Below are 13707 nucleotides of genomic sequence, written 5' to 3'. Positions count from 1 at the left end.
CTCTGACCCTCTAGAGGTGCTTAGGGGATCCCAGAAGGACCCCCTGGGGCCCCCCTTTTTTTTCTTTTTTTTAAACGGCGAAATGCGTGCAGGGTGCGTGCATCCCAACGCGTTGGGTGCACAGATTCTCTCGCGTTGGGTGCGCGGATCCAAGGAAAAAAAAATTGGGGGGAGATAAAGCTTAAGTGTTTTGTTCTTGAGTGGCTCTAAAAAGAGCCGTTGTGTTCATTGAGAGTTTTTGGTACTTAAAAGTAAGTACCTATACAGAGTCTAAAGTTGTTGAGGAAGACTGTTTCCTTCATCAGTAAAGTGTACTCCATCTCTCCTATACATCTCTTGCATATGAAAGCGCAGATTGTTATTGTAAATGGACCCCATTCTATAGTCTTGGAGAAAAGCAGAAACAGATTTATTCACAGGTTTCCTAGCTTTCTCAATTTGTGGACAAAAATGATCGGACCAGTTCCATTTCTGCCTTTGGCATATGTTAGAATACACAAAGGCAGTTTTGGGGAAAAGTGAAATCAGTTCTGCAAAGGCGTCTTTCATAAGGATTTCCAGACCTACCCCAGTCAAAGTGCCTAGGTCATTGCCACCCCAGTGCACTATTATGAGGTCAGGGTGTTGGATATGCATGAAGGATTTCACCAATGGCATCAATTGGTGCCACTTTAACCCTCTCTGTCCAATCCATTTAATGTCTACATTTGGCAAACCTAGGTCTTTGTGAATGCCTTTGTTTTCTGCATACCTTTGGCTCCAGAAAATATAGCTGTGTCGCACAATCCACACTCTAAGCATCTTGAAAGGAGGTCTGGATGCACTCAGATGGTCTCTGTAAATGAAATGGCAGTTTGGAAAGTAAGATGTTTCTAAATGGTGGCTAAGATGCAGTTTTGAAAAAAGACAAGAAATCATTGGTTGTTTGACAACCTTCTACACTGAAAGGTAGGGTGTATATTTCTGTTTTTTAAACGCATGATTCTTATTGGTTAACAAAAACTGATTGTAAGGAACATTATATATGATAAGCGGATATGTTGAAAAGTCAAGCACACTTGCTGTCTTGATTAGCAACATTGTGTGCGGAACTTGTGACCTGTGTGCTCAGTACAGTGTTCCATGGTAACGGGCAGAAGGCAGATTGGGGGAAGGGTTCAAATTTATGTCATTTGGAAAGGGTTGAAATGTTTAACCAATAGAAATGTGCGTGTGCTTTTGAATTTATGTGGGAAGGAATGTGATTTGATGTTTACATGTATATGTGTGGGAAATGAGAGGGAAACTTTGCCATTCTTTGGTTCTGCTGACAGGTGCACAGTGCAGAGATTCTGTATAAGAAATTATGGTGTGTGACGGATATCTGGTGTGTGACTGATATACTTCTTAATCTACAAAACAACTTAAAAGGTGAGTTATTTAATTGTGAGGGGATGTATGTAGACTATTTTGATTTTAATCAGACTAATGTATTTCTCCTGCTAAAGGGTAGGGAGTACTTTTTTTCTTTACAATCTTATTGACAGTGTGTGCATGTAGAAACCATTCTGTGATAAGCATTTGTGTTTTTCATGTGTTTGCAGATAGATAACTGTGCTGTTTTTATATTTTGGTAGAATTAGAAACCAGTCATTGTTTATGAATTTGTGAAATGAGTTATGTTTCTACACTAAAATGTAGTACTCCTTGTAGATGAAGAAATGTGTTTTGGTATAGTTCAAGGGATAGTGTTGTTTGTCTAGAATCACACAGTGAGTCTGTATGCATTTGGGAACCACTGTGAGAGAAGCATTTGGTAACATCATGTATTTTCTAACAGATAACTCTTTTAAAACCTGTCATTTTGACAAGTTTTAGTAGCATTAGAAGCCAGTCTTTGCTTTTGCGTTGATTAAATGAGTTAGGCTTTGACACAAAAGTGCAGTCCTGAAATATGTAGATTGTGTGCAGCTCCCTTACCACTTCCACAGTAGTGAATGAGTTTTGGTAAACTCCTAGGGATAGTGGTTGTTGTCTAGAATCACACTGTGAGTCTGTGTGCATTTGGGAACCACTGCGAGAGAACCATTTGGTAATATTGTGTATTTGCTGACAGATAACTGTTTTAAAACCTGTCATGTTGTCAAGTTTTAGTAGCATTAGAAGCCAGTCTTTGCTTATGCATTGATAAAATGAGTCATGCTTTGACACTAATGTGCTGTACTTTAATATGTAGATTGTGTGTAGTCTCCTTACCCCTTGCACAGTAGTGAATGAGTTTTGGTAAGCTGCTAGGGATAGTGTTGCTTGTATAGAATCACAGAGTTATGTTATGTTATGTTAGAACTATATTTCTTGAGCGCACGGCTACCCAGAACGGGTGTCCCGGCGCTTTGGCAGAGAGTCCTAAACACAACCAAGAAAAACCCAGCGGCAGAAACACTGTAGGCCCACTGGTTAGGCGGAGAAGAGGAGCGTCTTGAGCTCCTTTCTAAAGGCCAGAAGATTGTTAGCCTTGCGGAGTGACAGAGGGAGCTCATTCCACAAACTGGCCGCCATAAACTGGAAAGACCGGCCTCCCATCCGCACGCGTTTGATCACTGGTACCTCCACTTTAGCCAGGTCAGCAGATCTCAAACTCCTCCGGGGAACGTAGAGAGCAATCCGCTTCCTGAGGTAAGCTGGGCCAATGCAGTGGAGGGCTTTAAACGCCAACGTGAGGACCTTGAAACTAATTCTGCTAGGGATAGACAGCCAATGCAGCCTACCGCGCAGTAGAGAGGCACTGGCTCTCCGTGGAAGGCCAAAGATGGCTCTGGCCGCCGAGTTTTGGACAACTTGCAATCTGGATACCAGATATTTAGGCAGACCAGAGAAAAGTGCGTTAGCGTAGTCTAAACGCGAGCCCACAAGTGCTTGCACGATGTTCTTGCGATATTGAAGGGAAAGCAGTGGGAGAAATTTCCTCACCATCTTCAAGAGTCTGTGTGCATTTGGGAAACACTGTGAGAGAAGCATTTGGTAACATCGTGTATTTGCTGACAGATAACTGTTTTAAAACCGTTCATGTGGTCAAGTTTTAGTAGCATTAGAAGCTAGTCTTTGCTTATGCATTGATAAAATGAGTCAGGGTTTGACAGTAAAGTGCAGTACCATGTACTATTCTCTTCACTGCACCAGAACTGAAAATGTAAAAGTTTTACCCAGGCACTGTCCTAGCAGTAGTCTGATGATTTAGTCAGTTTCCAAGTACTCATGTTGTGAACCATACATTACCACATAGACTGCTTCAAAGGTCTATGCAGTATGCATGCAGTCTTCTAACATACTATACACTTGTCTTTCACACCTTCAATTCCCTAGTCAGTATCCATACAGTCCAGCAAACATCCTGTCACTCCCTTTGCACTCCTCGAGTGACCCATTCAGTACCAAGTACTAATCCATTCACTGTGCCAAAAGCCAACCACTTATAAATTCACCGAGGCACTCTCCTTGCTGTACTCTAATCATTCAGTCAGTACCCAAGTACTCATGCAGTGAGCCAGGCCTTAGCACATGGACTGCTTCAAACGCCTATCCACTATGTATGCAGTCCTCTTAACCACCTACACAGTTGTCTTTCACACCTTCAATTCCCCAGTCAGTATTCATACACTTCTAGCAAACACCCTGTTACTCACCCAGTGTCTCTCCTTATAGTACTGTAATCATTCAGTCAGTTAGCATGTAGTCTTTTAGTGAGGTAGGCTTTAGGGCATGAACTGCTTCAAAGTAGAATGCACTATGCATGTAGTGTTTTAACCATCGTCACACTTGTGGTTCAGGGCTATAGTTTTAGTCAGTTTTTATATAAAATGTGTTTTTACAGTAATAGAATAGTGTGAATTTGAAGTTATTAATATACTTTTATTTGTGATTCTTTTTTACAGATACTGTTTTTCGATGTTAAAATAGAGAAATCATGCCTGAAAAGAAAAGAACAGAGACAGGAGAATTACTTGAAGAAAAGTCAACCACAAGTATTGATTGTACAAGATAATGTGGCTAAAAAGAAAAAATCTTCTGGTAAGATCACGAAGCAATTTATTAAAAATGTTTGTAGGAGCAAACAGAATGTAGATAATGCTGCAACTTCAGAGAATTTTTTAAGCAAGAAAAAAAAATCAAAATAAGAGGAAAAGTAAAAAAGCAAATGTTCAGTCAAAGGAGATAAAGTATGGTAAAAGAAGACAAAATCAGTATAAGGAATTACGCAAAAAAATATTTTACAAGAGAGTAGTGCATAATTTGCTGAAAGATGTGAAGAAATATAAAAAGAGTTTTATTTTATAAAAAGAAGAAGCATATTGAAAGCATTGTGGAAAAGGCTTTTGAAGTAAAAAGGAAACTGTTTATTTTAGTGTTAAACGGAATTCGATCACTAGATAAACCAATATATGTAATGAAGGCCAAAAGTAGGAGGAAAAGAGTTATTAATAAAAAAAAAAAGAAAAAAAAAAAGAAAAGGAACTCAGAAAGGAGCAGGAGTGTTTCTCATCCGTTTGCACTCTTCTCTTCTCGTGCAAGATTGTTCGGATGAAGGGTCCTTAGGTGCTTCATCATACTTTCCGTGCCACACGAGTATAAAATTGGTGTAGGGAAGCACAACAAGGAGAATTGTTTTCATTTCTCCACATTTTTATATCTTCAATGCATGCTGAAATGTTCAGCATACATTGAAGGAGAAAAATGCATTTTCTCATTGTTTTTGTGCAGGAAGGTGTGTCTTCCTGCAGAAAAACAAACAGCATATGACACAGATATCCTTGCACTATGGTGCAAGGGTGCCCGTGTCACCACATATAATGTGGCTGCAGTTTAAGCAGCCGTGCAGAGAGAAGCATAGATTTGCAACATATTTATGTACATATGTTGCATCCCTGTGCTTCGGAAGTACTACAGCACACTGCAGTTAAAGAGGTTACTGTGTGATGCTGCAGCACTTCCTCATAGTTCTGCACTTATACATTCACTACTAATGCATTCATTCAGTCAGTTACGTAATACACATACATTCATTCATCTAAACTTTCACACACTAACAAAGAAATTTAGCTCCTCTTTTAAACCCGGAAAGTTATTTCTTAGAAGAACTTTTTTTTTTCTTTTATGTTTTTTGGGGGTTTTTCTAACAATTTTGTGATTTTTTTGGTTTTTCTGGAAAACAAAAATAAAAAAATTAAAAAACAGGCGGGACCAAACAATGAACTTCAGGGAACAAAAAAAAAAAAACCCAAAAAAACCTAGCAATTGTGACTTTCTTGCCGGCGGCAGATCAGATCGATCGACTGCTCACCGTAGTACAAAGTCGCATTGTACTTAGTGCAGAACACTTTTAAAAATTGAGGAAGGATGTCCAAGTTTTGGGCTGATGGATGCACTCTTGAAGTGCTCGGCTGCGATGAGGTGGAAGGCGCAGGAATAGGAGTGTTTCTCATCCGTTTGCACTCTTCTCGTGCAAGATTGTTCGGATGAAGGGTCCTTAGGTGCTTCATCATACGTGCCGTGCCGCACGAGTATTTCTTGTTAGGATCCCCTCGCGACAGCACTCTTTTGCAAATCTTGCATGTGACCAAGGTGGCATTGGTTTTAGTTTGCCCCGCAGGATACGTAAAAAATTTCCACACCACAGATGAAAAACGTGGTGTGGGCGGTGCCTCCTCCAAAAATTCATCCTCAGGTGAATGAGGAGATGCAGGTGATGCCTGATGCCCTGAAGCCATTTTTAGTTGAAAAAAGTTAGAGCTAAGTGTAAACTTAGTCTAAAAAATCTTCTTCTCTGCAAAGAGATGCTCCTCCAAAGAAGGTGAAAGAAGAATGATCGAATTGGGTGGGGTCTTTCAATAGTTAGAACAGGAAGTGTAATGAACCAATCAAATCTCTTTTTTTGCAGGTCACATGGGAAACGTGCACCCTGCGCTTACGCATCACGCACCCAGCGTGCATCCCCGAAATTGAAAAAATATATATAGGATTACATGTAAAAATATATTACTTTTAAGACTAGTTTAGAGTTCAATTAATATTCACATGAAATACATATATATGTTTTTTTAAATGTTAAATATTTCGTGGGATCTGCGTACCTACCGCGTCATATGCGTCGGATGCTAACGCGTAGGGATCGAGAACGGTGCGCGGATCCAAAAACATGGAAAAATAAATATATAAAATAAAGTTTTGAACATATAGTTAAAAAAATATTTTTAAAAATATAAAAAAATATGTTTGAAAACCTCAATAAAAACAAACAATATTTTTTAATTTTTAAAAGAATTAATTGAAAAAATAAGTTTAAAAATGGTGATAAAAAAGTATTTTAAAAAAAACAATTAATGAAATTGACACACTGAATTTGAAAAATATAGAAATCCAATGAAAATCATTAAACATGATATCTTTAGAGATAAGTTATAGATCGGAATTAGCATTTAAAAAAACCTTTGAAATTCACTGAAAAAACGATAGGTTTCATGCATGTTATAGTTAGGAATTGGCATTTAAAAAACATTAGAAATTCACTGAAAAAACCATAGGTTTCAGGGGCGTTATAGTTAGCTGGACATTTCCCTCGTACAAAACCCTAGAAATTCCCCTGTTATAGTTTGTTCAGCTAACTATAACTCGTGCCCCCGCAATGCACTGCTGATGACATCACCTATTACATCACTCATGACATGGTCAGTGACATCACTGATGACATCTCTGATGACATCACTGATGACATCACTGATGACGTCATCCATGTGATAAATTAGTGCATCTTCTCACACCCTAATATAACCTTTGATACACCGACTCAAATTTTCAGACGGCCATTTTGAAAACCATAGATACTCCAATACCAATAACTACATACCCACTCATTGACTCTTAGGTCTACATACAGCTCCACTCACTCACCTGTACAGTCACTCATACTTACAGTCACTCCGTACAAGACTATCATATGCATTAATACACCTATATAGACACTCACACACCGCCAATCATCCATTGAGGTACTGACTCACCTAGTCAGCCATGCAAATAATTAAACACAGTCTAATTTACTCACCTATACAGTTAAACACACTCAAGTTCACTTACTCATAAAAATACTAACAAATTCTAACGCTCTTATACAATTACTAATACAAGCACACACTCATCCATATAGCCACTCCTGCAATCACACACTCTCACATATAGTTATATACTCGTGCACAAATATACACTGCATTTCACATATGTAGTTACTGACACATGTACAACTGAGATATACATTCAATCACTAACACACCCCTACATACACTCACCCAACCATACAGTCCATCACAGTTGCACTCTTAAAACCATGCACCCATATAATCACCCACTCACACATCTATGCACAGTCACACACACCCTACCCACACAAACACACAGGCACCCATACAGATACTCAGACAACCAATCAATAACCCATATAGACACTCATATAGCTATTCACAAAACCATGCAGCCACTTATACACCAACACACAGACACATAGACATTCACACAGTTTAGTCACTAGTCTGCAGTAAGATACATTTAATGACTCACTTATAGAGTCAGTTACGCACCTAGAAAATCATCCATTCACACACTTGTGCACCCACTCATTCTTCAACAGGCCTTTCTCTATATATATTAAACATATTAAAACTGTACAGAAACACATACTCACTGGATGATGTCATCAGTGATGTCATTTGAGATGTCACCAGTGATGTCATCAGTGATGTCACTGACCATGTCATGAGTGAAGTAATATGTGACGTCATCAGCAGTGCATTGCGGGGGCGCGAGTTATAGTTAGCTGAAGTAACTATAACAGGGGAATTTCTAGGGTTTTGTACGAGGGAAATGTCCAGCTAACTATAACACCCCTGAAACATGTGGTTTTTTCAGTGAATATATATATATATATATTTTTTTTTTAAAGAGGCCAAGTTGCCCAGGAGACTATATTTGGAGGTATCTAACTTACAATATAGTTTTTCCAGGACAGACCTGAGATTTCTATAAAACATGTAATTCTTGTTAGGGGATGCAAAGAACTGTTTTTTAGGTCTCGCCTGACCCAGTGCATGCGCTGGTCTGGCAAGACTTTTTGTGAGGGCTCAAAAAAGTGCTACCACTGTAGCCTAGAGCTACAGTGCATGTGCGCGGGCGCCTCACTTGCACGGCCGCTTTGATGTTTGATTGCGATCACTTTCATGGCTGCTTTGATGTTCTCCGTGAGAGAGTTTTTTTCTCTCCTGTTAATTACTTCTATGTAGTAATGGTGGCACCCGTGCGCCGCCATTACTACAGAGCAGTAATAAACAAACAAGCATTGGCATAGCCAATAGGTCTCGCTTTTGGGACCTTATAAGTATTTAGTTATGCAACTAAGAAGCGAGACTTATTGGCTATGCCAATGCTTGTTTTAATAGAGCTTCAAGTGTGCCTTCCGAGGCGAGAACCAAACTGTAGGACCAGCGACTATACTAACAATAGTGAAAGCAACAGAGCTAGTTAGAGCTAATTCAAGTCGTAATGCTTGGACTGGGGTATCTTGACTGACAGTTGTAAGTTTGCACAGGGCCTTCTCTTTATACAGATGCAGAGAAGACCATTTCTCAATAGGAATGTACTGTAGTGCGTAGGTGAGGGTGGGAGGAATCTTTACTTTAAAAATTTCCAATAAAAAAATCAAAATGCTTCCTACCAGAAGCTACATAAAAGTTATTCAAAGCACTATAATGTGCAAGAGCCCTACTTTCAAAGTGAGAAATGTGCAGTTTACAATCCAAATTCTGGGAGAACGCTCTACCAAGATATGTGTAATCATTTACTGCTTCTACATTATTTCCTCCAATGTTCCAAGAAAAGGGATGACTCAATTTCCTTCCCTTAAAAACTAAAACTTTTTATATTAATATTTAAAAACTTCTGCCTGGCATAGCTACTCAAGGCACACAGATTTAGTTGCAACCCAAGAGGAGGTAAGTAAAATAGAACTATATCGTCAGCATTCATTAGTACATAAAGAACATGTGCAGCACAGTGAGGGGGTTAAGTTTCTTATATATAACTGGGCTGGCAAATCACGTAAGTAGATGTAAAAAGAAAAGGAGCTAGGAGATATCCCTGTTTTAACCCATTCATAGTATGGATTAAGGAGGTAAGCCCTTTGTTCCCACCCATCAACACTCTGCGCTATATCGCAGAGTGGAGAGCTATTATCACTCGCAGGAAATATGGCGGAATTCACAGTCTCAATAGATTTTCCCTAAAGAGCAGGCCTATCCACTTTATTAAAGGCTGTAGAGAGTCAATTAAAGCAGTGTACAACATCTGTGACTTCCCAACAACATATTTATCAATCAGAGCATGTATGACCACAATATTTTCTGTTAAGTATTTAGAACGGAATCCAGCTTGTTCCTGAGGTATTTTTCCTTTAGTGAAGCCCCAGTCTTGCAGCGGTCCTAAAATGTTTGCTGCGAAAATGTTCCCTGTCGCATCTAGGAGAGCGATCTGGTGGAAATTGCTGGGTAGGCCGCGTGAACCTTTCTTATGAAAATAAATTATGATGCTACCTCTCCAGGAGTTTAGAACTTGACCAGTTCTAGAGCAGTACTAGAAAGGAGGGGTTAAAATCACTCCCATCCCCCTCCATCTCTCTCCCCCGTGTAGGAGTCCATTTCTTTCTAGAGCTTTTACTAGAATTCCATCCGGACTCATTGATGCTGAAGATCTTACTTTTCTTATCTCCTTGCAGTTACCAAATTTTGTGTTGGAAGGGAGAGGTCCTCTGGGATGATCACTGCTGCCTGAAAAACAAGTGACTATGTTCAGTTACTTTCAGAGGTTACCTTTTTCCCTATGGTGATGGGATCAATTCAAATTTTGTTAGCTGTTTTCAGGAGAGGAGAGAAGAGGCTTCTGCAATGTTCCAGGCTTCTTCTAGGTCTATCTAGAATCTGAGATCTTTGCATTAAAATTTCCCAACAATAGCATATTGCAATCATTTCATCATATGAGGTAGAGTCTACTGATTTAAGTAGTTGGCTTAACATTCCATTGTATCGTTGACTCGGAGGAAGAGAAGCGTTGAAGGGGAGAAAAGAATTACATTGCTTGTGTGTAAAATTAGGGAGAGATAGCCTGATACTATGTACGTTGTAGGAGGGCAGACTGAAAATCTCAAATTCCTAATAAAATTGAGTAGATAATAAAATAGTAAGGCCTTCTTTTGCATGATCTTTCGAAACAGATTCAGCTGGATCATCTATAATATAATGGGACTGCATGTCCAAATATGAAGGGGATAGCTTTATAAAAGCTCTTTGGAGTTGGGCAGATGTCACTCCGCCTCCAGAAAATTCAGGGAGGTGCAGAGCAACCCATGCCAAGAGTCCACAGGTGGAGTGCAGAAGCAGGGCCTTGACTTGTGGCATTGTTCCATTGCCTCATCCAATGACTGACCAACGCGGTGAGGTCGAGGAGCGGTTTGACTTTTTAAGCTTGTAGGACTTTTCAGATGTCGAATTAGACTGACAAGGATCAATGAGAACCACTGTGAAAGCGGGCTTGGTACATTCCAAGAGATCAGGAGCAGTGTGGACTCTTTTGATGTCAGGCCGCAAGGACCTTCGTCTCCCACTCGGTATGGCAGTCGGACATTTCCTGGAATCATGGTCGGGCCCAAGGCACCACAGACAATCCAGATGAGGGTCTCTTACAGACATTTGCTTGCGACAAGTCCCACAGGATTTAAAACCCACTGGCTTTCTATGGGAAATCCTTAACACACTGGTAGCATAAAGCTAAAATAATACAGGGACAAATACCGAAACAATTATCAAAAACTGACTGTGGTAGGATCCCAGGACTCTTCCGGATCCCCCAAAAAAGAAAAGATGTTAGCACATCGAGATGGCGTCTAAATAGGCACTGTGCACTTCACATCCGGTGCGTAAAATGCTTAAACGGAGTCCTCTGACACCACCTACTGGCACACAGGGGTACTGGTCAAGGTTTTTGGACCCAGTATGCTGCCTGGGAATTTTCTATAGTAAATAATCTGCAGTAAGAAGCCTCTATAAGATAGCATTTTGTTGTGGGAATCACGCACCTTAAGCTCCTTTGTAATCTGCCTGGCAGAATTTAGTTTGATTTGTATGATGTATACAAGCACAGTGTGTGTGTGTGTGTGTGTGTGTGTGTATATATATATATATATATATATATATATATATATATATATATATATATACACACACATACACAATGTTACATTGTAAGTGTGACATAAGTGATATGTTAATTAACATAAATCTGTATTAAGTTAAGTACAATTGTATTTATTGCTACGCAAAAATTTGTACTTGTAACTCCAGAAAAGATGTGGATAGCTTTCTGTGAGATATAGAGAAAGGTAAAGTGATCTTACCGCAGTATCATCAAAGAGGTTCAGTAAAGAAATGAGAAATGCTCGTCTGTGCTGTCTGTTTCCTCGAATCATGGAATAAAGATGTGCACACAATGCACTTGTAGACTCGTCTTGTCTGAAACCTCTTATGATTTCATTAAGATTTGAGTTGATTGCCTGTTGTACCAGGTAAGACATCTTTATACCAGCAACTGCTTTCATCTGCAATTACAAGGTAAACTTATTTAATCAAAGTTCTCTGAATAATTAACAAAGTGAATGCACTATGAAAATTAGAAGTCTTTCGAACAAATTACTTACCTTCGGTAACACATTATCCGGTAGAGACATGGTTTTGAATTCTCCACAGGAGTCAGACTGGATCTGGACATTTTCAGCAGTACCTCTGCGTGCCTGTGGATGGCGTAGTGTACGACTCCGTGCTGACTTTGACTCTGGTTGTGAAGGCAGTGGAGTCATAAGCCCCCTACGGTGCTCTGACTTCAGATTCTTCTGTGAAACCTTCCACGGCACAAAGAACGAGCCACTATAAAAAATGGCTGTGGAACCAGTGTGCCAAAAAGATGAATGTATCTTTGAAACAATAATATGAAATCGGAAAAGAATGGTATGGCAATACCAAGTCAAGATCGACAAGGTAAGACCAAATGGTCCTTGAATCACAAAGATACATAAAAGAATGCCCATTTGGTAACCAGTGCTGAAAAAAGGGTAAAACCCTCACGTATTGAAGAATATATAGCCACAGTAAACATACCAATGTTAACGTGGGAAGACCGCTTGAAGCTAGAGGAGGAACTTACACTTCCGGGAGTACAGGCGGAAATTGCCAAACTAAAACTGGGCAAGGCTCCAGGTTCTAAAGGCATATGGGTAGAGTTCTTAAAACGACACCAGTTCCTTGGACCCCCATCTTCTTAATATGTATGTTGAGGTGAGAAATAAGGGTATTCCTTCACTCGACCTTCCTCGTGCCACAATAGTGGTAATCAAAAATCAAGGAAAGCCAGCCACAAATTGCAGTTCATATCAACTGTTTGCACTCCTATATACAGAGACAAATGTAATGGCGAAGGTCCTAGCCATAAGATTGAGTGTCGTTATATCCCCCCCTAACTCGTAACAAAAGAATCAGAATTTCTGCTAAGGGGATCAACTAGATTTAATCTTCGGAGACTTAAAAACTGGCTAGAGACGACGAGACAAGAAAAAACATGGTTATTTCTCACCCTAGATGCAGAGAAGGCATCTGACGCGGTACACTGGACCTTTTTGGCACAGGTCCTGAAGAGATTTGGGTTTAGGCTTAAGTTTCAGGCCTAGATAGCTCTGCTGTACAAGAATCCGGTAGCCGCAGTAAAAGTGAATGGGATCCTATCAGCAGAGATCCCAATCGAGAGAGGGCTGAGACAGGGATGTCCACTCCCCCCCACACTGTTTGCCATTACATTGGAACCACATGCTTGTATAGTCCTGGCCCACCCTGACACTACAGGCTTCCACACAGAGGAGGCCGCATTGGAGGATGAGAGGATTTCGCTCTATGCAAAACACATTCTGCCATTTTGCTTACCTGGGATTGCGGACGTTACAGCGCAACCAGTATATTGGAGGCAAATCCCTCCCAGACATCAGGGCCTACAACTGGATGGCACAATTAATAGTAGTCAATGATTGGGGCCATACACCTGGAGATCATCCCACTTACATACTGGAAAGTACTGCTGACGAAAAATCTTTCCGGATCCAGTCTGACGCCTGGGGGTAATTCTAAGGTAAGGAATCTCTAACTAACGTGTTTCTTTTTTTAGATAGGATCCTTAAATATGTCATCCACATGCCTAATCATTCCCTTCAGCATGGGTAACATATGTGTAGTTTTTTGTGTACTGTTGAGTGTCTCAAAAAGGAAATCCTCTTCAAGGGATTCTTTGTGGAGCTGCACCCCATGGTAATTGACAGCCCTGCCTAGTAACTCAATATAACCTACGCTGTCGTCTGGGGGAGAGGGCCTAGTAGGATATAGGTCAGGGGCGAGTCAGTGTTGTAGTCGTCCCAGTCGTCTGTAGGTCCAGGTTGACCATCATCATTATCATCATCCCCATCACCTTGGTTGTCAGGTTTATGTGGTGGTGAGTGCTCAGGTGAAGTTGGTACAGGTAGAAACTGAGAAGGTGGTGATGGAAGAGGAGGAGGAAGCGGAGGAGGGGAAGGGTTAGTTCCAACAGTTCTCTTCTTTA

General features: G+C 40.2%; 1 protein-coding gene across 16 annotated transcripts in view; it reads right to left on the bottom strand.

Moving 5' to 3' along the window:
* NIPBL (NIPBL cohesin loading factor) overlaps positions 1 to 13707 on the bottom strand; it is a 1722939-nt gene that overhangs the window by 120827 nt on the left and 1588405 nt on the right. For all 16 annotated transcript variants that reach the window (XM_085631078.1, XM_085631072.1, XM_085631074.1 and 13 more), the window contains one exon: positions 11468 to 11668. In XM_085631078.1, the coding sequence (XP_085487204.1) occupies positions 11468 to 11668 (201 nt within the window). The remainder of the gene's footprint in view (positions 1 to 11467; positions 11669 to 13707) is intronic.

Source organism: Triturus cristatus, chromosome 2_1, assembly GCF_964204655.1.
Source record: "Triturus cristatus chromosome 2_1, aTriCri1.1, whole genome shotgun sequence".
Taxonomy (NCBI): Eukaryota; Metazoa; Chordata; class Amphibia; order Caudata; family Salamandridae; genus Triturus; species Triturus cristatus.
The sequence above is the reverse complement of the archived record's forward strand: the minus strand, read 5'-3'. Positions and strand labels throughout refer to the sequence as shown.